Raw genomic sequence first — 27,701 nt, 5'->3', positions numbered from 1 at the left:
AAAAGAAAAATCTAGAATCAACCAATGCTGGCCAATACTACCGATACGTATCGATATTAGCAACCAAAACCGACCCAATACCACGAACTAAAACCATGATACCCCAATAAAAGATAGGGTACGCTAAACTCGATCCAAATTTATTTGTGCCGGGAGGAAGTTGTGGGCTAAAAAATCATCTGTATTAATGTTCATAACTTTGGAAGATCAATTTACCAAAAAGAAAAAAAAAACTTTGGAAGATCAAGAAAAAATAACTCAATAAAGAAACTAATAAGCTGCAGATAATACAATTAATTCAAAAATCATCTTATCTCTTGTGGATTCCAATCATACGGACATGAGACTGCTGGGAGATTATGAACCGCTTTAATTAATAGAAACCCTCTGGCCGCCACCACACCATTAATCCCATCTACTATTGCAACGGTCATATTTCAAACTCCCCCCATCGATTTCATCGGATTCACTTGACCGTTTTATCCTTTGCTTCTTAGTTTCCTTTTCTTCCTATTGTAGCCTAGAAAGACAAACAACGCTCTTCTCCTTCTCCATTCACGCACCCATCACCCTTCGCAGTCCTCTCTCTGTATCTCAATTCGCTCACTCATGGCTCACCGATTAGCAATGAGAACCCTCTGACGGATATTCGTCATAGGGAAACAAATCAGCCTCTGAAACCAATCAGAACCAGAGACCTCTCTCTAATGGGTTGCTTTCTTGCTTGTTTTGGTCCCTCCAAGAACAAGGATCGAAAGCGCCGCCGTAAACATAATGTCCTACCTGCGCATCAGGTAAATTAAGCACCTTCTCAAGCTCTTAATTTTCCGTTCTGGGGTTTTATCGATTTTGGTTTATATTTGCCAATTACTTACTGTGTCGAGTTTTGTTGCAGATACAGGGAAGCTATGATCCACTAAAACCAACACTCTCTTTGAACCAAGAAAGCAAGGAAACACCCACTAGACTTGTTTCAGAACAGAGGTTGATTTGATTCTGGATTTTTATTTGGCTTCTTTGAGTTTTCTTGGTTCTTGTTCTATAGATGGCTTACACTTCTTACCCTTCTCTTTCGCTTTCTATGTAGGGATAAGCCCGAAGAGCAATTGAGCTTCAGCGCCAGAAAAAAGGTCACTTTCGATCTGAATGTGCAGACCTATGAGCACGTACCAGCACCTGAAGCCACAAATTATTCATCCGAGAACGATGAAGAGAAAGAAAGGGGAAAGGAAGAAGAAAAAACAGCAAAAACAACCGAATCCCTTTCGGTCTCTGAGGATGATTCTGTCACATCTAGCTTGGGATCTTATCCCCCTAACCACAGATACCAAAATTGCAGAGACAGTGATGATGAAGATGGAGGAATAGAATCTGATGAAAGCGATCTGGACGATGACGAGGATGACTTTGATGAGGAAGATATTGAACCAACAGAATTCAAAGAAGAGTCTTCCGAGTCGTTTTTCTCTTTACCAGTGGAATCACGGACAGAGACTTGTGCGACTCCACCGAATGAAAAGGAAGTTAACAGTTCCACCAAAATCTGTAGTTCACCTGAACGGGAACTGAAGACATTACCTTTGAACCAGAATGTTCGAGATAGGAGCAAATATGTTCACTCAGTGTTGAACCCAGTTGAGAATCTTTCACAATGGAAAGCTGTCAAGGCGGAGAGACCAAGAGCAGCAGCAACACCACCATCAAAGATTCAGAAGGAGAATACCAATTTTGAGCAAGAACCACAAATACCCTTCAGTCCAGAGCCAACTTTCAAGTCATCACCTTTGAAATCCAACCAAAGCTTCAGTCACTCTAGGCCTAAAAATGAAGAAATCAAAGTTGATGCCAGCCTTTCAAACTGGTTGTTGTCTACTGAAACCACACCTAACACACAAACTAGCTCATTCACTTTTGCCAATGAATCAACAGAAGAAAGCAGATCACAGAGATCGAATTCGCCAAGAAGTCTAGAAGATCGACCAATTTTAGGCGCATTAACGGTTGAAGAGCTGAAACAGATGGCGTTATCTTCATCTCCAAGAAAGTCACCGAGCCGGAGCCCTGATGAAATACCAATTATAGGTACCGTGGGGAGTTACTGGAGTCATACAGGTCAAGCCATGGATTCAAGCTCTGGTTCTTCATGTAAGGGCATACCTAATACAACCAGCAAATATAGAGAGGTATCAGTGAAGTAATATTTCTGGTTTGATTATCAGTGGTTTAATGGTGCAGGCTCTGATACAAGTGTGTGTCTTCTGTGCAGGATAAGAGAGTGAATTGGCACTCTACTCCATTTGAGAAAAGGCTGGAGAGAGCTTTAAACAGAGGTTCTGCTGAAGCTTACACCAGTAAATTTTAGATAAGAGGCTGAGATTTGGGGATCTGGGAGTCGTTTCAAGTTGTGTGTGGTTTCAAGGTCATTGGTTCCCTTTTTTGTTGTTCATGAGTCATGATAGATTCCATGCTGTTGTTTGTACTGCTAAGGAAGTGCTTGTCTATTGTTAATTACTGTTGCTTTAAAGAGATTGGAAATTGAAAATAATACATACTTTAATGGGATTTAATTTCATCATTTATTGAAGAAAAACCTTGAATTATCTTCTCTCTCTCTCTTGGTAAATACAAACAACAACAACCATAACCTTATCCCAACTAAATGGGGTCGGCTACATGGATCCGATAGATGCTATGACAGTAATGGAAGTAAGAGAAATAAAAAGAGTAAAAGGGAGTTAAGAAAATAAGTAAGGATATACGTCGAAGCAGTAGTCAAAGCAGCATCCTGGGAACAATCCTCTACAAGGGGTCATCTACACGGGTCTTTGTCCTCTAAACAACTTTATCTACGGTCATACTAGGATTGAGCCCTACCACATGCATATCCTTTCTTACCACTTCTCCAAGTCATTTTAGGTCTGCCCCTACCTGTTTTAGCTCCGTCAAGCTGGATCTTGTCACTCTTCCTTACTAGTGCATCCATGGGTTTCCGTTGGACATGGCCATACCACAACAATCGGCTCTCACAGAGCTTGTCCTGTATTGATGCAACTCCCAAATCGGTTCTAATACAATCATTCCTTACTCTATCTCTTCTAGTCTTGCCCCACATCCACCTCAACATCCTTATCTCCGCTACACTCATCTTGTCTATATTACTCTTCTTTACTGCCCAACATTCTGCCCCATAAGTCATAGCTGGTCTTATTACTGTCTTGTAGAATTTCCCCTTAAGCTTAACGGGCATACATTTGTCACATAACACTTCCGATGCCCTTCTCCACTTCATCCACCCTACTTTAATTTTGTGGGACACATCATCCTCTATATCCCCCTCTTTGTTAATGATTGACCCCAGATATCGAAAGCATTCACTTTGTGGTATCTCCTGCTTTTCAAGTTTCACCACTTCATCACCTCTCCTGTTTTGACTAAAGTTACACATCATATATTCTGTCTTTGTTCTGCTTAACTTAAAACCTCTTGATTCCAATCTATTCATTTTTTTTTGGTAGAAATTGAAATCTATTCTACATAGATTTTTACATAAACACCCATAGATGCTTTTCTCTGACATGTGGTTTGACATAAAGGACCAACCAAGCTCACAAACTGATTCAACTTGAGCATGACATCATATATTGCTGGAAGCTGAAATGGGAACTAGTCTCAACTTCAGTGCCGTTGCCCAACTTGTAAAGCACTTTTGAGCCTTGGTCCAAAAAAGACAGTTCTTTATACTATTCTTGATTTCTTAGAAGAAGAAGAAAAAAAAAGTTTCTTTTGCCATTTGGCATAGTTCTATAAAACTGCAACTTGTCACAGGACCTAGTAAGCACATGATGAAAGTCTGCCAACGTTTAAAAACAGTACCTCTTTCGGCATGTGAACAGCAACCCTAACCCTTTCAAAGTAATATGAACAGCTTTAAGTATTTGGTTGGGATCGGCTTGGTTTCTAGGTCTGCCTACTGAGCCCAAGGCCCCCAACTCTAAAAAAAAGATTCTTTTAATTCTACTGTGAACGAATTAAAAAAAAAAAAAAAAAACAGATCGATCTGCACTGGAATTCACCACCTGATTGGAGATACCAGTTACAAAAGCAGATGATTGGGTTTGCCCAGCAAGGCTCCCAATTATGGAAGTAGTACTACCTATCTGCATAAACTCGAGGGATCCTAAGAAGAATTTCTGTTCTGCCTCTGTTTTAATACTTCTCAGAATTGAAGAAAAAAGAAAAGGCAACCAATTATATATTGTCCCAGGAAACAATTCAAAGAAATATTACATGCTAACATCAGTACACCACAAAAAAGAAAAAAATACCAGAAGCCATGGAGTGGCGCTTCGTGCAATAGGATTGTATTTGGTGTGTGAACATTTCAACACATATCACATGAAGTTATCAGAAACCTAGACAACTTACAAAGGCTCCATGTCTATTAAATATATATTACATGTTTGGGAATTATCAGTCTCTTATATATCTGCTTTCATTTTGACGAGTTGATCCATATCAATGAAATCTGATAATTAGAATGCCCATGCGGCAACTTCAAATTGGTCAGGCTTTCCTTTCTGGAAAGAAACAAAATAAAGCCAGAGATGAAAGATTGCTTCTTTTTCCTTGTTGGACAGTCCATCTTTATGGCCACAAGCTGGAGAACAATAACTAAGAACACAATTAAGTTAGAGTTGGAGGTCGTGGTCCTTTCGATTCTATTCAGCTGACAAATTTGTGTATTCGACGTGATCTACAGTATAGTACAGATACAAGAATCTAAACCCTCGTCATCAGAGTCGCTTGCATCACTGCAAGCACAAACAGGGGATTCTGGGTGAGAAGACGAGACATGAATACTTACAAGTAAGTTTATGCGCAAAGAGAGAGAGAGAGAGAGAGTTGGGGAACAAAACAAAACCAATTCATAGTTGCAAAACTGTCATCAGATATGCATGGTAATATTCTTAATGGTCTCCTTTTAGCCCTTTTACAAGGTTAAGTAGTTTTGCAGCATGGATAACTGTAGAAAATTGGATCTACTACACTATTCTCATCAAAGAAAAAAGCAAGTAGAAGATATGTAAAAGACATATGATGCCCTTTATTCTAGCGAAAAAATAAGCCCTAAAGAACTCATATGTTGTCTTTACTTAAAAAAGAAAAGAACTCATATGTTGTTACTTTCTAATAGCTACAGCTAAAAATATTTATACCATTATGAAACATGAAGACACCTGCTTCTTGAAAGCTATAGCTTCTCGCCCAAGATTAACAGTTAAAGTACTAAATGAAGTGCTCTGTGGTAGAAAATCAGTGTAATGCCACCCCTGCAACCTATCAGTAGGAATTCCAGAGGACAAGGGCTGAAAGCAGAGGTTATCACCAGTTCTTTAAAATAAATCTCCAAATCAGACTCAAAGCTTGTGACTAAGCCTAATCTCTCCTTTTCTTAATAAAAAATTAAATGATAAAGATAATTTGCAACTTCCTGAAGAAATGACACAAGCATTGGTCCACATGGTGCCTTCTCAAAGCTTGGGTTCATTATCACAGCAATTTCAGTCACCCTCAACTATGGATATCTCCACAGAAAAAGAAAAAATATTGTTCTGCGCTCTGACAGATGGTTCAAAAAATCTTGGAAATAGCATTGAACTCAAACAACAGGCTCAAAGAATTGGGAATACTTAACAGATCACACTATGATCTGAGCCAACTATCATATAATGGCGTCTCTAAATACCTACTTTATAAGGTGGAAAGGACTGCATTGGCAGAAAGAGAAATCTACGAGAAGCTGAATTTTCAATAGAATTTAATATTGAAGTAGAAGAGGGCGAGCATTGGTGCAACAGTAAGGTTGCTCCATTGTGATCAAGTGGTCACGGGTTCGAGTCAGGAAACAGCCTCTCTACAAAAGCAGGGGTAAGGCTGCGTCCTCGTGCACTGGGTATGCCCCTCTTTTCATCTTGAAGTAAAAAGAGCAACCTAGTGCACAAGGCTCCTGCTACTGCAGGGCCTGGGAGAGGCAAATGTACGCAGCCTTACCCCCTGCTTCGCAGGAGAGGCTGTTTCCAATCATCTTGAAGTAGATTAGTCAAAATATCATTGAGGAAAAGAGAAGGCAAAGGCTATAAGGTACCAAAGTTTTTTCATCGCATATCACATTATTTACTATTTGAAATACTACAATCATAAAATACCCTGTAAATTTCTCAAGGGCAACTAGTACAGAAGTAGATCACACAGTCCAAAGTTAACCCCTACATGAACATAGAATAATAGTTCATGAGAAACATCAGGAGTGAGAATGTAGAGCTAGAATATTCTTATAAATGTAGGTAAATTATCCAGGCAACTCTTCACTAGAGCATGAGCTTGTAGGAAATGATACCAATGACAGTTTGGTACTACAGCAACATATAAACACACATAATTAAAGCTAGGCGCACAGCTATCTATATTTGCCTGAAGAATCAGACCCCCATAATACGCGCTCCTTAGAACTCACAATAGGGAAATCTTAACTTTATGAAGAAACCAAACAAGTTGTAGAATATCAGAGAGATTATGGAAATTTTGCTGCAAGGTTTGTGTCACTAGGCAAATTCAAACTCTTTGAAATACTGTCACATTACTGCACAGTGAAATTTGCATACTGTTTTGGAACTTCTGATTTCATGGAAAAGGTGATTAGTAGCAAAGAGACTATGCTGTAATTACGGAAGAATCATATGGAATTCCATGAAGGAGTAGACAAAAATGAATCCCATCAATTAAAATGTGCACAATTTCCACTCACTTAAGGTTGTAGTGCCAGAACCAACAGATTGAAGAGGATAACGATAGAACTAGGAAGTTTGGAAGGCTGCATAGGATGAGTTTCTTACAACACCTCTTATAGGAATACGATGATGACGAGTTCAAAATACAATTCAAGAAAATGAAGGATTTGTCAGGAGTATTCAGAATACCCATTTGGCATCCATCTTATATCTCAGCAACTTTTTGTCAATATTTTTAGTGTGCCACATATACAATGCCTCAAACTACCAATCAAATGGATGATATTAAGGTGGGCAAGTTTAAAAAATCAGAAGAAGTGCTGAAAAAATAGTTGATGTCAAGTGATAGTTATGGAAACAAAACATCAAGTTTTATGTCTTTTAATGCCTCAAACTGCCAATCAAATAAAATATGGGCAGGTTTTAAATATCAAAAGAAGTGCTGATAACAATAGTTGATGTTGATTGAAAGATATGGTAACAAAAATCAAGTTTTATGTCATATTTAAGTATCAACCACAACAACAGGAACCAGCATAACAAATTAACCCACCATTGGGCACCATCAAATTCTTATTTGTCCAAAGTTCTGGCCTTTTAACGCTTAATTCAAGCTAACCTTGATATGCATCACATTTAAATTGTGGCATGATGAGATTTTAGAGCCTGCTCAACTAAGCATATTAAATTTAGTGACTAAATGAGATAAAATCCTTCTCAAACTACACTGATGATGAACCAAAACTTGTCTGTCAAAGAGACGTATAGCGGCAACATCTTACATTACATTTATGCATTAGAGAGTAAAAATACTGTGATTAAGTTCCAAAGCAAAGGCTTGCAGGCAAAGCAAATCAGGCAAAAATCACAGAAGGTCAAAACTAAAATGGAGACATCATAGTTACTACTTCCTAACCATGCTAATGCATTACGATGGATACATGGTGGGAAAAAAAGAGTAACACAGAGCAAGAGTGAGCCCATGTATTACCTTGGTTGGAATTCCAAAACTTCCACAAGCTTATTACCGTTCCTGTCTTTCCACTGCACTTTTTGACGCGATTTCTTCGGGTTCTTCGATATGCCACCCCTTCTAGGCGATAGCAAAGACTTCAATTCATCATTTTCTTCTCTATCAAGAGTAACCTGGCCTCTCTGAGGATCTTTTGTTTCTGAGGGCTTGCTTTTGCAGCCATTAGGGTTAGAAACGACCGTAGCCATGGATCAGTTGTTCGAATCGCAGCTGAGTGGATCCATCAGCCCAGATAAAAAGAGGGTCCCCAATGAGTGATCAATGGAAAAGCTACCACCTTTCGACAACAGATGGATAAATCCATCCGTTTTGATATTGAAGATCTAGAGTTGAGGATCCCTGAGGCTCTTAATGAGATTCGAAAAGGACACTCGAATTCACCAATGCCAATTTCGACGAGATTGTTCACAGAATTAGAGTTTTCCCTTTTGGAGACAATTGGAAACAAATTTAAAAGTTAGGAAATCCAAATGGAGAGAAATAAGACACAAAACAAGATATTTCTTACAGAAATCTCATGCTTCTGCAGCAGAGTTCACAACCCAAAAAAAAAAAGACAGAAGGAATTGCAGAAGAAAGGAAAAAAGTTGCCAAAAGGTTACATGTAAATACAAGTAAAGAAGAAGAAAACCAAAATTAGTGGAGACTGGAGAGAGAGAGAGAGAGAGAGAGAGAGAGAGAGAGAGAGAGTTGCCAGATATTGGAACCAGAGAATTGCGCTTCGTTCGAGTTTGGACGATGATTGATAATGATGAAAGGCTCTGACCAATTATTACTTCTTCGTTTTCAATTTTAGGGAAAAGGATGACCTTGGCCCCTCCGTCCCAGACACAAGGTTCGTTAAATGACCACCGTGCCCCTGATCCCCCAATTAATGCCTGTTTGCATGCTCCCATTGGCTCAGGTGCAGGTGCAGGGCCGGGGCCATGCTCTCGGACAGGTCTTTTTCTTTTTTCATATTATATTGAGAAAAAGATCCCCACTTGATGGTACACCCTATGCTTTCTGATAAGGCATTATGAAATGATGCCCTTGTCCCTTGGCCAGATACTGAGAGGCACTCTTCCATTGACCTATATGCTGGTGTAGAGACCATGAGACCAAGTAGTGATCTTATGCCCCATTATTTTTTGTAGGAAATTATGAAAAAGACTTTTCTGGATTAGAGTGTGGCCCCAACACCAACATAGGGGCAGGATTCTACATGGGTAGGGGTTCCGGACTCCACTTTTCTGGATATGCTGGTGTAGAGATCCTGAGACCAAGTACTGATTCTATTTGATTGGTTCTCATCATGTGGGGTGATTCCCCACATGGGTAGGGGTTTCGGACTCCATTGGATCAAGGCCACACTGCTTTTCATTGAACCCTCTTCCTTTTAATTATTTGAATATGTGTGGTTCATTGGTGGATGGGGTGAATATTCTATTTGAGCTTTTTTTTGCCTTGTTCGTTTGTGGGACGCACACGACAGTAGGGGCAAGCGAAAGTAGAGAATCTCAATTGATCCATTGGTTCTAAAATTAGAATTAATTTTCTTTTCATTCTTTATGTCTTGTAAAAATTAATGATTAAAGTTAAGATAATTATTCGTAAAAATCTAATGGAGTAATTGCTAAGATGCGCCTGCTGACTTGACCGCCGCCTATGTAGGCCTGTCAAAAAAGCCCGGCTAGCCGAACCCGCCCGAACCCGCCCGAGCCCGGCCGGACCCGACCCTGATTTTTCAACCCGAAGGGCGGGTTTGGGTTAGAAATACCCGGCCTGGCGGGTCGGGTCGGGTTAGGGTTTAAGCCCGGGCTTAGCCCGCCCGGCCCGACCCGACCCTATACTAATTATAATTATATACAATATAGGTTGGGCTTTTGGGTGTCCATTTTGTATCGTAGGATTTAAGGTTTTTTTTTTTGTTTTTGTTAGGACCGTAGGATTTAAGTTGTTGCTTTAGAAAACAAGAAACCCTAATTTCTTAAGTCCCAGCATTTCGTTTTATCTCCCACCTAGTGTTTGGATTAGCCTCATCTATCGTGCTCTTTTGGAGGAGAAGATCAAAGATCGAAGATCGAAGATCTTGAGCCCTAGCCTCATGTTTGTGACTGCGTGTATCGTTCTCGTTCGGAGGAGAAGGTCGCTGGAAGATCATGAACCCTAGCCTCCTTGTATCGTTCTCGTTTGGAGGAGGTCACTGGAAGATACTGAGCCCTAGGCTTACCTACGTGTATCGTTCTCGTTTGGAGGAGAAGGTCACTGGAACTTTGGAAGCTCCTGAGCCCTAGCCTCAACTGCGAGCGTCTATCGTTCTTCCTTCAAAACCCTCCTTTAGTCATTTCTTCCCCACACGAATCCCAATACCCATCCTTCCTGCAGATGCAGTTTGCTCGGTATCCTGGTCCAAGATCTGGCCCTAGACATCATGGTGGCAAGCGTTAAATCAGGCCTGAGGCAAAAGTTTGCTGGTGTTATCTTGCCAATGGATTGGTGGGTGCATATCCTTACCTTTTGTCGGTATTTTCTGTTTCTATTTTCTTCAAGAACAGGCTTCAAACTCTCATTCTTGGGCTGAGAAATATTTACCATGTTGTAGTTGTACCTGTGGTTTATCTATCTTCTTGGGATTAGTATTATTTACCACATTGTAGCTGTATCCATGGTTTATCTATGGCCGCAGGTCATGATTGGCTATTGTAATTCTGTTTTAATATACAGGTGTATATGAGATTAAATTGTTGTAGATTATGGCCCCAAAACAATAGATTATTGTTATCAATTCTGTTATTCTCAATTTGTTTTATGAAGCAATAATGGTGGATTTTTGTTAAGGTCGCTCAGAGATGCCACTCTACTTAATTAATGAGTGGATCAATTGTGGGTGCATTTTTAGATTTACCTATAGTTTCATGAGAATCTAGTGATGGTTTTAGTGACAGATGCATAGTTGAGGAATTGTTTTTATACTCTCTCCGCAGTAAAAACCCCAAAAATTTTAAAAATAAAGTCAGAGTCAGGGTCAAGACAGGGTCAATCAGGGCCAACCCGACCCTGCCAGGGTCGGGTCAGGGTTGAGGGTTTCTTGACCCTGCCAGGGTTGGGTCAGGGTCAGGGTCAGGGTTTAGGTTAAGGCCTCTAGGGTCAGGGTCAGGGTTTAGGTAGGCCCGGCCCAACCCGACCCATTGACACCCCTACGCCTATGGTAGTGCGTAGCTTAGTTAATCAATTTGGGATTTCACAATTCATCGTTCTTGTTAGGCTGGAGCTCCCCCAGATCATTAAACCCCCACAAACTGCCAAGCCACCTAGCGCTCTGAATCTTTTGCCAAACTACCAAAATACTAGTTTTTCACATGGTTACCCTTAAAATTTCTCAATCCATGTATATGATTGGAAAATAAATTAATGGCACCTATCTGTCACCCACGGGTGACGTAATAGTTATCCATAACGATTAAGGGTTCTTAAAAATTCAGATTTTTTTTTGGGGGTAACGTTCTAGAAAGTTCAGTAGATTGTAAAGAACGAGGAAAAAAACTAAGATAATTAAGAGAGATAGAGTGACAGTAAATTGTATTAGTTTGAAAAGAGGTTTTTGATTACACAATACACGGATTGTATTAAAATCCTTTGCAATATTGGTGGGGTGATGATGCATATCTAGTGGCACAGTAGAGGTCATGTGTTCCATATGTGCCACTTGACCTCTACTGTGCCGTCAAATGTGCATCGCCACCCCGCTGATATTGCATAGGATCCTAGTCCATCATAGATGAAGACATATAGTTGAAATTTCAAATTTAAAATGCATCCATGTTCATTTAGAGGTATCCATATGTGATTAGGAGATATTTGAATCCAATCACATCTGATAAGTATTCAATCTAACTATTTACATCTCTAAAAGTAAGAGCATAAAATGTGAATCCTTGTTCTACCAACGGTGATCTAGACCAACTGGCCCCGTGATGACGAGTGTTAGAAGATATGACATAATAAAGATTAAGGAAAAGGACATGACATCACCTCATGACATTGGAGGAGCTGCTGCGTTGCTTTTGTAAATTTGCTTTATTTAGTGTTTTTTTATAGTGCTCATAAGGCACTAAGTAACGATTTAGAACCCAATTAAAGCATCTTTGAATAATTCATTATTAAACAAAAGAAAAAATATCCCACGAACCATATGGATCCCACATTAACACTTTCTCTTTTTTTGACAATGTATTCCACACTTTGGTGTAGTGTAAGAAATTGCCCTTGTTATTGGTGAAGTCTGATTTTCATTTTGGATGTGCTGTCGGGATATTCGGAGGGTTATTTTGATCTCGAAATGATCTTGGATTGCCAAAAAATAGCGTAGATCTCCGTCAAAAGTTGGAAGTTGTGTTGTATTCGTCGAGATCTTTGAAACAATATATTTTGGGATATATGTTATGTTTTGGTTCGATCCTGTCCGATTTAACAATTTTTGGGTCTAGGGGTATTTTTGTACTTCCTCGGGTTAGGGCTTCTCTATATAATATTCTTATCTCTGAAAAGACTGTATGAGTGGTTTTGTAACATTTCCAAAAGATAGTAAAATCTATTTTATTGCTCAACCGTAGACGTAGCTTCCCATTTTGGAACCACGTAAATCTCTGATATTGTGTGTTGTATGCTTACTTTGTTTCTCGTTTTTTTCTGTAAATCGCCATTCTGAGCGTTGTTTTCTTGACAACTCTCATTACATAAAAAACCCTTTTCCTTAACCAAATATATGGTTGGGAAGACAAGATATTTTCTTTCTTAGATCACTTTTTGGAATGACTGAAATGTTTTAGGCGATTGTGGAGTGAGAGGGTTTGAAAAAACTAAAAATGGAGTAGTCTTCAAAAAAACAATCCCAACCTTCATGAGTGGTTCTCGTTGATAAATAGGAATGCAACAGAGATTTTATCTCTCCTCTCATGTAAAAAAGGATCCAGATCGTCTACGGCGTGCTGCCCATAACGGCCTGAGCAGCACACCAATAGGGCGCAACGTAATGACCGCCTTACCCCCACTCGGACAAGGGTAAGGTGGTCATTGCAACGCACCCTATTTGTGTGCCGCTCAGGCTGCTATGGACAGCGCGCCATAGAGGATCTGAATTGTGTAAAAATCCCTCACATCTTCCAGTTTTGAGCTTACTCAAGGTTGCCATAAAAAAAAAAAAAAATTTGAGTGTTAAAGCGGAGTGCCCTAGGGGTTGCCCGATAGGGTGGGGACCACCAAGGTTAGGGAGGTTAACTGCATAGCATATGCAATGCAAGGATCGAGCTCCTCTCCAGTGAGTGGAAAATTTTTTGCTACTACCCAGGTTGTAGGAATGTTCATGCTATCTGGGGTTGCTATCAAAGAATAGAATAATTCACTTCCCCTTAGGATTCACAAATTCCTTCCTATGTTATAATATTTTCCAAAATAACTTTTCTGATTCCATTTCTTTGGCTTTGAACCCGGTAGCAGTAACATTCCTACAACCCGAGTAACAACAAAATTTCGTCCCTAGCGAATACTCGGCCTAATGAGGCATTCAACGACGGGGTTGCTCTGCATGCAACGAGATGTGCGCTGGGATAAGGCCAAGCACACATCCCAACAGGACTACTCTGCAGATGCTGAGATGGACATTGGGGATTGAGTCCGGATTTGCTTTCCAGTTGGGGATGGTGTGGACAGATCTGAAACCTCCATGGAGCATGGGTCCCACACCCCAGAGGTGGATCCCACAGCCCATGGAGGGCTGGGATCTGTCCCCACTGCTCCCCATGCATGTGGATAGCTGATCCCAACTCTTGGGAACTTGGGGTGAAATCAAGGACACATCTCAAGGCGTTGCGAGCAGCCCCACCATTGGATGCCTCACTCACTAGACAGGGTACTCGCAGGAGAGGAGCTGAATCCATAGCGCAAGCTGTTGTCGGCAGATTGCCATGTTATATACACAGATGTTGCAGTCGAAATAATGGGAGCGAGAGCAATGGGGTTGAGGTGGATCATCTTGAAAGATCTAGAGAAATTATGTTGGTCCTTTTCGCGACGCATCACATCTACTCGATGTCAACTAGTGTTGGCGAGGCGAGGCGAGGCTGTAGCATTCAGACTTGGAATAAAGGCAGTTTCATTTGGTTGGATTTTGATGGATTAGTATATCTACTCTGCCTGTTTGGTCCTTTTCTTTAGTGTTGTTGGCTGGTAAGGACGTCCTACCACCAACAAAAACCTTCACGGTTCTCACCAATATCAAACGTTTTCAACAGTCTACATTTTTTAGACTATTATCATACATGGTTTGAGGTATTGGTATCGGTATTGGATCGTCCCATATGTTGATATTCCACGGTTTTGAAGGTGACAGATGCTGATATCGTATTAGTGAAACGATATAGATAAAGGGTAAAATAGTAAAAAAAAACCATTTTTTAAAGAAAATCAAGAGTAAATTTGTCCAATACAGTCGATCCATGCCGATACCATATTGATTTCATACCAGTTTTGAAGGTGAGCGATACCCAATCGGATATCATGCACTAAAACCATGTTCTCATACGCTAATAGAATTAGGAATGTGTAGGTTCAAAGTATTGCCAAATAAGCCTGGTCTTTCTCAAGTCCAGGGTTATGAGAGTTCTCTTTTATTTTCTTCTCAGTGGAATTTTGGATGGGCGATTTATGGACGAATTCGGGGAACTGAACACTTGCCCTACATCTACACATACCTAAACACTACGTCTTGAAGGGTGTTCGTCATCGCCAATGGGGCTTTGGAAGGTAACAAAATAAGATGTCTACAGAAGTCAATTAAAGGACTCAAACTTCACTTCAATAAGACCAATGTCATGAAGTCTTAAAAAACTACACTTACAGATCAAACTTCAAGAACCACTTCATGGAAATAGAGCGCCTCAAAAGCTGCAGCAATTCCTTGAGCAAGGCACTTGATTTCAGCTTCGACCTTGTCACAAGTCTATACCAGAACAACACTCACCAGATTTGATTTAACATTCTGAAACAATACTTGAGTACGACGGACCCAAAAAAAAACAAAAAAGCTTATAGTCATGATTCCAAAAAACCGGATCGGACTCCTCTCCTGTGACCCCAGCGTCCAGGGAGTGCCTAGGGAGGCATCTAAGGGCGCTTAGTTGCTGGCACGCGGGATGTGTGCCTGCGTGGGCTGAATCCCAAAAACCTGTGCTAATCAGATATTGACATATCAAAGTGAGCATAGAGAGATACACATGTTTAAGATACCTATTATTTAATTTGTGCAAAAGATACTTAATGCCTAATTGTGGAGTGAGGAAGGGATTGCCCTTGTCCCATCAAATGGTTTCTTATGGCCCAGCTTTGCCCGTGTTGTGTGTGTGGAGAGAGAGAGAGAGAGCAAAATGTGTGCATGTGACCAAAAAAAAAAGGTGTATGAAGAGATACACAAAAAAAAGTGTGTTAGTATCTGATTCAGATCTTCTACTGTCGAGCTGTCTGGCAGGACCTGTTGGATATGTGTGTCCATCAAACCCGATTCGGTCTGGTTCAACCCGATTTACCTTTGTATTGAACTTTTATACATTTTGGTTTTATATTATCACATGCGATATAAATTTTTTGAGCATTATGTGTTCGTAAGTTATACTTAAAATGGTAGTCATGACTAGGGTTTGGGCTGGGTACCCTTTTCATATGGTCGTCGCATTGGGTATGCCTAGACATGTGATGTCAGGATACGAATACGAGTACTCACACGTTGATGTGTGTATTGGCGAAGAATCTGCTTTGTTGATTCCCTCATGTATTACTGCCAGATGTAGGAAGGGATAGACATGTGTCACCGACACCCTTTTACCTGAGGGAACCCTGTCACTGCAAAGTGTGACTGCATTCTTTGGTTCATCTATGATTGAGACTCAAGCGAGTCAAAGCCGGTGTTCTGGGAATGCGTGAACGCTTTGTGAGTGAAGGAGTTACTCAACATGGTTACCACTGCCCGATTGGGGAACACCAAGATAGAGATTGTCTGTGTATGGTCGGATCGAAATTTGGATCTAGTGCTGTTTTGGAAATGGTTTGCAAAAATCTATTTTACATAAAATAATAGATTATTTATAATTATTTGAACAAAGTGTTTTTTCGAGTTTTGCAGGACTCGATCAGATGCACAGACGCTCTTATATGGACATATACAATGGATTGGGGTTTGGCAGTACATGTGTCCATGCCCTAGATTCCATAATGATGGTGTTGATTAGTGGGGGGGTTGTATATGATAAATTGTTATCATATAGGGAGTTATTTGGAATTTACTATTTTAATTGGTTCTTTATTTTATTATTGGATATGGTACTAATTATAATTATCCATAAATATTAAATAAAGTAACTAATTAATACTTTCTCTATTAGATTCTGCTTCTTCACCAAGTAAAGGACTCTGAGATAGACAGATAAAGTCTATCTCAAATAAACAGATAAATCCAATTAGGAGAGAGAGTGTCAGACTTTCACAGGGATTCTTCCCATCAGGGTTTTGGAAATCCATCTATAAATAGAAGCCAAAACGCAGGAGGGGTGGCAAGGGCTTCCACGTTTTTTCACTGCCACCCCCTCCCACGGTTTTGGCTCTCTCTCTCTCTCTCTCTCTCTCTCTCTCTGTGATCTCTTCTTCTTGCTCTCAAGTTTTGAGAGCTAGGGTTTTAGAAACCCAGGTCTGGTTGGAGATACATTCGGATTGGCTTGGAGAACCGTGGTAGCACCATTGGAGGTTCAAATCTGTTTACTTGGAGTGCTTCTTGGAGGAAGAACTACTGTCTATTGGAGGAGCAACACTTGAGGCTCACTAGGTTAGCAACATTCTGTTAATTTCTTTTGATTGTTATTAATTTTTAATATTCATGGGATACGAAAGAAACCCGAATCGATTTATTTTCGCTGCGCATTCGGGCATGGGATGGATCCCTCCCTCCATGGGATGGAACGGAGATGTTTGTTTTATTTCTGTTCGGATCCCATAATTATGGGGAACATGAAATAATGAATTTAAGGTGCACCAGGGTTTCATGGGCAACCATGTAAAATCCTAAAAATTTAAATAGGGGCACCCATGGCTTCCTATGGATTAGCCCCAGGGTGCAAAACCCTAATTTTCAGTATATTGATTTTTCAGGGGTGTAAAACCCTAATTGATTTATAATCGGTTTGCCTAGGTGAACCGCCCTGATCCCATGGTTTGTAGTTTTGGCCTACAGGACTATGCTGTCCAGACACGGTGTTGCGCTCAATGACCGCCTTACCCCCACTCGGGCAAGGCATTTGGACAGGGGTAAGGCGGGCATTGCGCACACCACCGTGTCTGGGCAGCACGGTCCTATCGGGCTGTTCAGCAGTAGAGGATCCAAATTGGTTAGTATCTGGGCGGTATTTCCGCCATTCAGGGGGTGGGGTGGTATTTTCGCCCACCCCATGTGTCTGGGTAGCTTGTGCTCCCAGCACAAAGAAAATTTGGCCTATTATGTATTAGTTTAATTGTATTCTAATAGTTGGCCTAGTTTGGTTGACTGGAATTGATGACCACGGCTTTAAGAATCAGAATTGAATCAATGAATCGATCAATTTGGATTGAAATTGGCTGTGATCAATGGGTTTTAAGATATAGGGGGCTGATTCTAGGGTTTTTAGTACTGAATCCAGCAGATTCAGATCCAATCTAAATTAAAATCCGCAAGAACCGATCCAATGTCCAATTCCGTGTTTTAAAAACCTTGGGTCAAACTCAAGTAAAATAAGTAGGACCTTAAAAAAAAAAACAAAAAATTTTTCTTTCACAAGTGGCAATGTGAATGGTAATCCTTCATGACCCACACGAATCTAAAGTTTCAACATAGATGAAGCAAGAAAAATGGCTCAAATTTAACTACTGTAACCCATCCATGTATTGCCATATGTTTGGTCATGATGGGTTAACATTCATCATGGTAAACCCCAAGGGGTTGCTCAATTGATAAGGACCAACACCTCACTAGTCAGTCAGAGTTCAACTTTCCTTTAGGCCTACCTATATATATGGGAAGGTGGGAAGGGATTCGCCCGTCGACGGATCATGGACATTTAGGGTCAAAATAGGAAGAAAAAATAAAAATGGAGAGCAGTTTTGACGATCTCGGATAGTGTGTAGAATTTATTCCATTTGAGTGGTCTGATGCTCCAAACCACGGATTCCCTAAAAATGGGAAAATCTTGTTGTAACCAAAGTTAGTTACAACTAGATTGTAATCTAACTTTTTTGTCTCTTTTCTTATTTTCAAATGTTATTTTAATTATCGGCAAAAAAAAAAAAAGGTTTTCAAAATAAATTAAAAATGAATTATCATTATATCATTTACAAAAGATATCATTCTCCATGTGAAATGACAATATTGCCTCTATATTAAATAACTTTTGGTAATAAGACAAAGGGGAAAAAAAAAAAGATAAGGTTACAACTTCTTAATCCACCTACTTGGTGACGACAAGATGCATCTTATACAAGGGTACAATTGTTTGGTTTTCGGTTCATCGTGGCAGATTACTTGGAAATAATACAATTGAGGAAGATCATGGATATGTTACAAAAACAAATAATGTCCAGCTAATGGAACAAAGGAAACAATAGTTATACTTGAAGAGTTTGATGAACCTGAAGAGGTAGATGGATGGGCAATCATTTTGGAGTGTTTCTGAATCCAAGTGATCAGTAGGAAAGTAAGGCTTTTGCTTCAGGAAAATGCTAACATGATTGTCAACTTGAAAGTACATTTTACTCATACTTCACTATACCAGAGTAGCCTCCAATTATCTCAGTGCTGTCTTTCCTTTCACTCATTTCTTTGGGTCTTACAAAGTGAAAGCACTCTCATTCCTACCTCACTATCTATGTATATATATATGCCACAATGTGAAGCAAGAGAGACAACCAGTTCTTATACAGAAGCTGAGGATGGCTTGCCTCCAAAGGGCTTCGCCGGCATTGAAGGAGGTCTTGTTCAAATTGCACCGGTAATCGCCCTTTCTGAAACTTAGCCTATTATAAATAGGATCATCTATAGATAGCAGAAAATGTTTCACTGTTTTATCCATGGTTTTGATTTATACTGACCTGCACCAAAGGGAGAGCAGTGTCTATAGCTTATGAGAACAAACTTTTGATTGGTTAACCAGAAGATGAGAACCAAATAATAATTGCATTCAATTGCAAGGCTGGAAAGAAACACTGATCAATGAACTATGGGGAAAAAAAGGGTTTTAACCTTACTAGGTTTAATTTTTTACCCAGGAGGGTCCATCTGAATTAGCTCCAATCGCTCCCAAATGCTCTTTGCCTTATATGACCAGATATGCTGTATATAGACTGCTAAGCTAGAATACTCTAATTGGTTAGTAGCTAATACTCTAAACATGCTTAACTAAACACAGTTCAGGGTCCATAGAGTTCAGTTCTATAAATATTATGCCAAACCAAGGAATTTCTAGACATTTTCTTGGTGCCAATTTGAGAATGTCATGTAAAAAGAATTAGTTGATTTCTCTATCTCAGAATGTAGCTTTCCAGCAAGTTCTTATGACAGTAGAAAAATACAAGCTGTTTCATACTGGATAGCAATGCTATGTCCCATCAAAATGAAGTCAGGAACAAACATACAATTGAATTTCTATTTTCCTTCTGTAGATTTATAACTTTCCATCAGCAGAATCCATCTCATGGGTGCAACTAATTTACTTCCTACTGCCTGTAATGTTTTGCAACATGCCATAACATCTAGTTATATTTACCACTCAAAGACCACACCTGTGGCTTTTGTTTGAACTCGAAGGTTTCAAGCTGACTCTCCATCAAAGATCCACAGGATCCCATTTGGGGAAGAATCTTACCCATGTTTATGGTGATTTATCAAATGCCAAAGTCAATTGCAGAAGATTTTCAACCAGATCAAAATCCACCATATGACTCATGCTTTTTTCACTTTTGTCACAGTGCTGAAATCCCAATGGAGATTGATCATCATATACATGAATTTGGATCGGTCCAATACCATATCCAGGTAGGATCACCTCAGATTAACATATTGATTTTGCTGAAGTTATTCTCACAATTTTGATATGTTTCTAGAGAGAAAATTTAGATTTATTTCATGTTCTCGGTCTATAAATGCTTTCTATTGGATTAGTGAGACAAGGGTGATGTATAGAAAACTTCAAGATCTTTCCTTCGTTTAAATTTGCAGAATTTCAACTGCCTCATAAGGTGTTCTTACAGGTAAATGGCATCAAAAATGATATTTCACACGTTGTCCATCATAGTTGATGGGAAAAATAAGAGATGATTCCTCTTATTCACACACACATAATGAACAAAATTCAACTGCATTTGTTTTTCCACTGCATAGTTACATGCATGAAACATATATTGTCTCTGATAAGGTAAATGTTGTGTAGGCTTCTCAATCAGACCCTCATAATGTCTACTTGTCAGTATCAACCCCAATACTGTCAAGAGGGATCTTGCTTTGTGATGGACTTCCACCTAGGACTTTACAGACTGTACAAAGAACTTGTCCTAGCATTATTGAGATCGCCGAACCCCCTAAAGGAGGATATCAACTTACTCTAAGACTCAAGTTTGATAAGATTCCACATGGCAAAGGTTTGGTACTTTTTCTCATGACACTAAGTATTGCTAACTGTTGATTGGTGCTTGCATAATGAATGCACTTATAGTTCCTAATATTTGTTACATGGTATTTTCCTTTGTTCATTATTTTTTCTATGCAAGTTGTGGGAGAGAGTAGACCCAACTAGTCTAGAGATTCATCATTCAGTTGGTTATGTTTTGAGGAAAATATCGGAATAGCCTGTTGCTGAATACCACTGTACATGCATGCACAACAGAGAGACAGAGAAACCAAGCACTTGAACAGTTTCCATAGCACAGTGTTATGAGACACTATATGGACATTCTTAAAAATAAGTTCCACATCTGGGAGAGACCAAGGAATTGAACAGGTCACATAGTACAGGGTTCTGAAACCAAATATCATCTATGAGTCCAAAGTCGGACTTGTTCATGATACATACTGCATGACTGAATTCTAACTAAATGGCTTACAGAGACGAAACAGAAAACTAGGAAGGAACATATAATGGAAGAATCTCCCCTCAACTTGGCACTGGCACTGTCAGCTTATCCTTTTTTCTTGTAGCCCTCCTTTTGTTTTAGATTTAACATGAAATTTATGGAGAACATAGTTGTGATATGACCAGTAGAATTACGTACACCAGAAGGAGAGTACATCATTTCCATCTTGGGAAACAACCCTGAATCTAGAATTGTTTCTCCTCCTAAAAGAACAGGAATCTTTAAGAATCTATTAAGACTTCAAAACAAGAGATCCATAAGAACGGCAGCCAGAAAGAGGTCCGAAATAATGAAGTCTTATTTATTTATTTATTTATTTCAAGAATGGAACCCAGACAGCTGAAGTAAAATTCACCAAGAAAATAAATCCAATTATCACAAGCATATCCTAAGTCTGAATCTACCTTGTAACTGAAAAGCTCTTTCACATTGCTCAAACTTTTTGCCTAGATTCTTTGACAATAGATTTGTTAGGAGTTAGAACTTAGGCAACTAATATCATCACCAGGAAAAATGGATACACACCTAAGCAAGAAACTTATACATTTTTCTGTAATAGAGAGCCAAATGCTAATATTAAAGACGTCCCAAGAAAGGGGCCAGACAAACCTGAATTGGTGACCTCTAGATCTGCAGTCGAATGCTCTACCACTTAGCTATGGATATATAACGAATGCATTTAAGACAATTTGACCATGCATATGAAGTCCAACAAATGCACTAGTGAGATGGAATGATGTTTTACAAGTTAAAAGGCATTAAGATGATGGGGAGAAGGCAGGAAATAGCTTGAATTGGAGTCACGAGCACAGACAATAATGTTCATGATTAACAATGGATATGTCCTTGCATAGAGTGAATGGAGGCACATGTTCATGCAGCTGATGTCAAGTAGTTCACTAAGACAAATGATTGAACACACTAAAATCAATGTTAGCTCAAGGCGTTCCCTAAGCGACAAAGTGGGCCTTGATGCCCAAGTATCCAGACCTACAAGATGAAGGAAAAAGAACTGGATAAGGAAAAGATACCAGTAATAGGGCAAATATACCTGGACTATGGTAGTCACTTTGCTGGCATTGTACTCACCAAGGAATTCCTTAGGCATCAATGATGCAGATTCAAGATCCAGGTTGCAGTACAGTAGGAAGAAGACCAGAACTTAGCTTGGGTTCTGGTTTGGACTTGGTTTAGATCAGTTTTCTGGTTCAGTTTTCCAGAATTGGTTCAGACCTGTTTCTCCAATCGTGGGGTTAGATTAGGACTGTTATTTGGTTCATTCATTCATTGTATTATTATTATTATGTTTCCTGTTCTGGCCGGAATACTTGTTTTAAATTCCAGACCAGTTTGAAGTCTTATTATTGAAGCCTTAGTCAGTTTAGAATTCTACCGCCTGTGGATAGGGGGAGCTTTCCTACTTTGTTTTGATTTCTTTCTTTTCATGTTTTGTCCAGGATTGATTCTAATTGGCTCTCAACTTTTTTAAGACAAGTTTGAATCAATCTTATCAAAGTCCTTAAATACACGTAGAGGGCTAGGCCCTCCCCACAATTTACAGTTGAATGGAATTTGGTTTTTGCCCCTAGTTTTGTGAGATTCAGAGCAACAGTTTGCTGTGAGATGCAGTGAAGCCTTGGTGGGATTCCACGTCTGGATTCAGGTGGTATTCCTGAATCGCTTCTCTTTCTCTTCTTCTTTTCTTCCTTCCATCGAATCAGGTCAGGAGAAGGAGACGCAGTGAAGCGTTGGTGGGATTCAGCGCATGGTTTTTTCTTCTTGTTTAATTCTGTTTTGCTTGATAATATTCTGTTAGTCATCTCCTTCTCCTGAGTCTACTTCTAGTTCTGATTCTGTTTTCAAAAACTCATCCTCCCATCGATTTCATAGTCATAGTTCAAGTCTGATTTCTTAAAATCTCTCTAATTTGAAATAATTTCTGAAATCTGGTTTCAGATTAATATTTCTCTTGTTTCTGCTGAGTCTTTGTTGCTGTTTATCCATTATTCTATTCTCGTTGATTGCTATTCTGAATCTTCTAAACTAAACCATCGAATTCTAATTCTTGAGCTAACCTATCTCAAATAGGATTCCACAATATCTTGGAATTAGACCACTGGATTACCTTGATATTTTACCATTCTGCTCTCCTAAGTAAACTGAGCACTCAACCTGCCAAATCTGACCCACCAATGTTCTGATATTTGATTCTCTTAATTCTGGTTCATAGTTCTTTCTGGTTCTGGAAATTCCTTTAATTTCTGAAACCAAATAATCCTAGGTGACTAGAAACCCATTACATCATGGTGGCTTGGCTAACCTTGGCACTATAACAACCATGCCTCATAACAATGCAAGCTGCTTACCACTTCTATGATCGCTATGGTCTTGAAATATCCCCTATTATGGTGCACCAGACAAGATATGCTAATTCCTTTCCATTTCCTTATTTACTTCTTTCTTGCTTTTTCTTTTCTCTTAATGGTGGAGCAGTAACAGCAACAATTTTATTCATAAAGATTCTATTAATTTACATACCTGTCTCCAGAAGGCTGTGTCTTGGAATTAATGAAGATAAATAGCTCATTACATGATGACATTATCTATCAATTTATACCTTAATAAGGACATGCATTTATTTTTTTACTTGTTTTCCCCTCAGAAAGTGTGAAGGTGATCACAGACATTTCCGCGGTGCAAGCAGTAATATTGAGCTCACAGCTGAAAGAAATGTTGTGGAATCTTGGTTCCCAGGATATCTCTCTAGTGATGTACAAGCCCGTCAAACTTATTTATCATCCAAGAGAGCCTTTCTTTATTATCAGAATGGTAATTTCTTTGTCTTTCATATATCCAATTTCTTTCGTACTGAATATACAAGGAATCATACTTATTTATAACCAGGAGAAAAAACAAATATTCAGGAAATATAACAGTAACCTGATAGGTAGTGTCTGCAATTTTAAGAAACAGCTTGTACCCATGCCCACCTATGTATGGCTTTTTTTCCTAGTTGAGAAATAAAGTTTTGTAAAGTGCATCTAAATTGAGTTATACCATGGTCAGTCCCAGAACTTGAGTGTCGATTACTTTTATTACTAAAGTTGAAGTTTTTGCCATAGAATCACTATACTGTTAACATAAAGCAGTAGAGTTCTGTTAAATTCTGATTCTGACATATACAGTAACACTAGATGTTTGCTTATGCAACTTCACATTGACTACGAAAGTCCTTCAATATGTTTCGCAGCCAAAGAAGATCACTGCAGTATTTCCTATGCGCTTCAGAGACAACACAGATGTGATTATTGCGACAACCTTCTTCCAGGTTGTTGGCTAATATAAATTATAAGTGTGTTATATCTTTTGTTAATAATGATAACATTCAAGTATATCCTCCTCATCAACCTACATGAAATAAAAACAGGAACTCATGGATGTGGGATCTTCAGCAGAATGGGCTAAAGCACCTCCTTGCGCCTGGTCGCCCATTCCTCCTCCAGAGTTAAGAGGAGAGACTTTCGAAGATCTGAGCACAAATGGAGGATTTGTCTCCTTTGGTAAGCATTTCCAAATCCTAGTTCTTGACAGAAACCAGTTCAACCTTCTGGTGTATGAGGGGATAAAGAACAGATGATAATTTGGCTACAGAACAAGTCCCTTAATGGCAGTGGTCCCCAATCATATTTTGTAATATCAGGAGTCTTTTAGTTATAAAATGAAAGGGATCTTACAAATGTACAAATGTAGTAACATCATGCAATAGAACATAAATTCACAAGTACGTGGAAAACAAGTGATGGGCACTAAACATTTAGAAATTGATTTTTCTTCATATATGGAAATAGTATTTTTATATATTAATATTATTTTGGATTGGTAAACTGCCGGATAGACTTACTCTAATACATTCCCGCATCACATGTTTACAGATATTTTTTCACGTCATGTTGAAGGAGAAAAGCTTGACAGGACTGCATGGAGTCTATTGAACTTCTATGCTTATGTGAAGTATCATGTAAAGGTAGAACTTCCATTTTTCCTTTTTCTTGGGTTGTTTGATGATTCTGTAAATTACCACTGCTTCCTACATATCTGGCTAACAATACTAGATTCTACAGTGTACCCGAGGCTTTATACAAAGAAGGATGAGGAAGCGTTTGGAAAATCTGGCGCATGTGATGGATCTAAAACTAAAATGCCTCCCTCTCTGCCCATATTTGTCTTACTAAATTTTCACCCTCTCTCTCTCTGCCCAACTTGCAGGTCCTGCAGGAATCAGGGATAAGAGAAGATGTACAGAATAAGGAAGTCCAAGGTGAATATATACAAACACATAAAATATATCTAAAATATCACAAGACCATAACACGGTCCGTTCCCAGATACCACAAAATGTATGCTATGTTGTATTGGAAAGGTATATTTTCAATGTAAACTAAATGTCAGATACTTGAAATGCCAGTAATGCCCTTGCAAAGTTGCAATATGTCAGTAAATTGAACAGAGCTGGTAATATTACCAACAGAGTACAGTCATACACAATGGCTCCAGCTTTTAAGCTTTTACTTAGGAGAAGGATCAGGTAACATGGTCTTCTCTCTTTCCAGACCAAAGGTCTAGAATGGGTAAGCTTAATAGAACTTCCAACCATCAAACAGTGACAGTAAGTTTGTTAAGGCAGTTGATTTTAATACATTTTTTACTAATGAAAACCATGTGGTTTGATGCAGGGTGTAAGTACATGAGGAAAGTGCTAACCTTCTCAAAATCAAAAATCTTTAAAGGGAAGTGTTACAGTTTTGGCAAGAAGATCAAGAGAATCCATTCCCCAATTAAAATTCATGCATTCACTCGATTCCGTCGACGATTGTTAAAAATTCCAAAATTTTATTCCTTGAGGAGATATAGCAAATTAGACTAATTCTAATAATGCCCCAAATTATGTTTCCTTGCAGTCCTAACTTCATGATCTGTAACATATTGAATGTATGCTACCAATTTGTTGACTGTAACAGTATTGAAGCAACCACATATAAACCAGTATTGATTTCAGATGATAGACTTATGCCTAGCTGAGTTATGTTACGAATCATCTCATTCATCTGATGATGTTCAGGTTTGAAATCCAAAAAAAAAAAAAAAAAAAAAAAAAAAAAAAAAATTAAGCCCACATGCCATGCTAATTATCAAGTCTCGGGAAAGATGCACATCCCCGTCAATGCTGGAGGATGTGGTCATACTACAGCTTGCAGAAACCCATTGTAGTAAAAAGAATGCTTTTGAACCATTACAAACCAGACATCATGATCATCCATCTTGTGCCATAGATACAATCATACAATAGAGCTCAGGTAAACCTGTCTCTGAAAGCAACCTTTTAGATGGTAATGGAACCAGTGAAGCTAGTCTACACAAAGTAGTTAGGCCTTTTTCAGGACTAGGAAGAGTGTTAACCAGCAAACAGAAACAAATTTTAACCACCAAAGACTCTCAATGCAAAAGTTGGCTGTCCAATAATGGATTTTGCTGCTTGTTTGTAATATCTCACCCTTTCACTAAAGCTCCTGCACTTGAATAGGCTCGACAAGATATTTCATTTAAGTGACGATCTAATTCCATAATTGGGGAAAGTGAACAGGAAGAATATACAACTGGATTTTGATTAGATTATGTGCTACGGAAATCAAATTGTGCGTGTAAAACAGCAAGAAATGGAACAGAACATGAAACTAGAAACCAGTAGAAATGAAGAAATTCACTAAAACTGATAAATTCCATTCAAAACTTACTTTTCTGTAATCTGAATACAAAATAACAAAGACCCGACAAGTCTACTCCAACTCAAATTCAGGAAGTGGGCGCATCAACATACTTTCTGATTCGACATCTGCCAGTGACGGACCAGCCCCCTCCCCACATCTCAAGTTGCGATTCCAAGATAGAGCCCCAAACAAGCTGAAACTCATGGTCAAGATACCAATCAAATGTAACACAAACAGTAGATTCATCAGAGCCACACCTCTCAACCTATCATCTTCCAGATCGCATTGAACATCAGTGGTCAGTTGAGCAGGAGAAAATGGGATCTTACGACAACCCTTCAATGAGAAGGTGTCAGAGTACAAGGACAACCCAGCCTGCAAAACCCAAGTCCCCTTGAAAATAATACCTGAAGATAGACCCACCTCTGCGAAAAACGCTGTAGGCCGGAAGGAAAGGTAAAAGCAAGCAGCAGCACATAAGAGCGTGAGCGCACCTAACAATTCATAAACACGACCAGCAAGCCCTGTAATTCCCTTTCCCATCAGCGAATACTCTATGAGAAATGCAATGCCAGCGAAAACATAGACAAGACCTTCGTGCATAAGAAAAGGGTCGATGTTTTCTCGGAGAATCACCAAAACGACGAGGACCCAGAAGAGACTAACAACTGCTGCTTGCTGAATGAAAGCGAATCGATACGTCGAATGACCAGAGAACGTCAAGAAGAAGAAAATCTCGGAGAATGAGGCAATGGGAAGGGCAATAAGAAGGACGTATAAATCAATATTTTTCCATCTGGGTTCTGACATATACCATGTCTTTGATCTGTAGACGCATGGGTTCTTCAGGTAGAGAGAGAATGCGCAGAGGAGTCGACGAATTCCAATTGGGAATAAGAAGAAAAATGCAAAGAAATTAGTTGCTAATGATCCCAT

At 39.2% G+C, this 27,701-nt stretch overlaps 4 protein-coding genes across 5 annotated transcripts; 2 read left to right on the top strand and 2 right to left on the bottom strand.

Annotated features, from left to right (window-relative positions):
• Positions 1-597: 597 nt before the first annotated feature.
• LOC122641434 (protein JASON-like) lies at positions 598-2,567 on the top strand. The gene is made up of 4 exons (XM_043834667.1): positions 598-794; positions 896-984; positions 1,088-2,183; positions 2,267-2,567. Exons 1-4 carry the CDS (start codon positions 708-710, stop codon positions 2,360-2,362), a joined length of 1,368 nt encoding a protein of 455 aa, XP_043690602.1. The 5' UTR covers positions 598-707; the 3' UTR covers positions 2,363-2,567.
• A 1,655-nt stretch (positions 2,568-4,222) lies between these two features.
• LOC122641501 lies at positions 4,223-8,263 on the bottom strand. 2 transcript variants are annotated; one of them, XM_043834758.1, is made up of 3 exons: positions 8,099-8,263; positions 7,780-7,997; positions 4,223-4,671 (listed from the first exon to the last, which is right to left on the bottom strand). In XM_043834758.1, the coding sequence occupies exons 1-3, from the start codon at positions 8,123-8,125 to the stop codon at positions 4,533-4,535; spliced, it is 384 nt and encodes a 127-aa protein (XP_043690693.1). In that variant the 5' UTR covers positions 8,126-8,263; the 3' UTR covers positions 4,223-4,532. The 2 variants fall into 2 exon arrangements, with proteins under 2 accessions (XP_043690693.1, XP_043690694.1); XM_043834759.1 differs by having other exon boundaries at positions 4,626-4,811; positions 8,099-8,253.
• Positions 8,264-18,725: 10,462 nt separating this feature from the next.
• On the top strand, positions 18,726-26,088 carry LOC122643031 (actin-related protein 2/3 complex subunit 2B). The gene is made up of 10 exons (XM_043836657.1): positions 18,726-18,863; positions 19,840-19,906; positions 20,301-20,508; positions 23,663-23,829; positions 24,251-24,328; positions 24,428-24,560; positions 24,933-25,024; positions 25,122-25,178; positions 25,267-25,318; positions 25,734-26,088. The coding sequence occupies exons 1-10, from the start codon at positions 18,805-18,807 to the stop codon at positions 25,922-25,924; spliced, it is 1,104 nt and encodes a 367-aa protein (XP_043692592.1). The 5' UTR covers positions 18,726-18,804; the 3' UTR covers positions 25,925-26,088.
• A 746-nt stretch (positions 26,089-26,834) lies between these two features.
• LOC122643701 lies at positions 26,835-27,701 on the bottom strand. Its single transcript, XM_043837296.1, has one exon. The coding sequence runs from the start codon at positions 27,699-27,701 to the stop codon at positions 26,835-26,837; it is 867 nt and encodes a 288-aa protein (XP_043693231.1).

The sequence above is a fragment of the Telopea speciosissima genome, chromosome 10 (genome assembly GCF_018873765.1).
Source record: "Telopea speciosissima isolate NSW1024214 ecotype Mountain lineage chromosome 10, Tspe_v1, whole genome shotgun sequence".
NCBI lineage: Eukaryota > Viridiplantae > Streptophyta > Magnoliopsida > Proteales > Proteaceae > Telopea > Telopea speciosissima.
The sequence above is the reverse complement of the archived record's forward strand: the minus strand, read 5'-3'. Positions and strand labels throughout refer to the sequence as shown.

Excerpts from the sequence above, each read along its gene's own strand:
- LOC122641434 (XM_043834667.1), top strand. The coding sequence starts at position 708 with ATGGGTTGCTTTCTTGCTTGTTTTGGTCCCTCCAAGAACAAGGATCGA. Across the intron at positions 795-895 it reads ATGTCCTACCTGCGCATCAG|ATACAGGGAAGCTATGATCC; the intron begins GTAAATTAAGCA and ends GTTTTGTTGCAG. Across the intron at positions 985-1,087 it reads AGACTTGTTTCAGAACAGAG|GGATAAGCCCGAAGAGCAAT; the intron begins GTTGATTTGATT and ends CTTTCTATGTAG.
- LOC122641501 (XM_043834758.1), bottom strand. The coding sequence starts at position 8,125 with ATGGATTTATCCATCTGTTGTCGAAAG. Across the intron at positions 7,998-8,098 it reads TATCCATCTGTTGTCGAAAG|GTTTCTAACCCTAATGGCTG; the intron begins GTGGTAGCTTTT and ends ATGGCTACGGTC. Across the intron at positions 4,672-7,779 it reads GTTTTGGAATTCCAACCAAG|TTATTGTTCTCCAGCTTGTG; the intron begins GTAATACATGGG and ends TTGTGTTCTTAG.
- LOC122643031 (XM_043836657.1), top strand. The coding sequence starts at position 18,805 with ATGGCTTGCCTCCAAAGGGCTTCGCCGGCATTGAAGGAGGTCTTGTTC. Across the intron at positions 24,561-24,932 it reads TGGAGGATTTGTCTCCTTTG|ATATTTTTTCACGTCATGTT; the intron begins GTAAGCATTTCC and ends ACATGTTTACAG. Across the intron at positions 25,179-25,266 it reads GTTTGGAAAATCTGGCGCAT|GTCCTGCAGGAATCAGGGAT; the intron begins GTGATGGATCTA and ends CCCAACTTGCAG.
- LOC122643701 (XM_043837296.1), bottom strand. The coding sequence starts at position 27,701 with ATGGGATCATTAGCAACTAATTTCTTTGCATTTTTCTTCTTATTCCCA.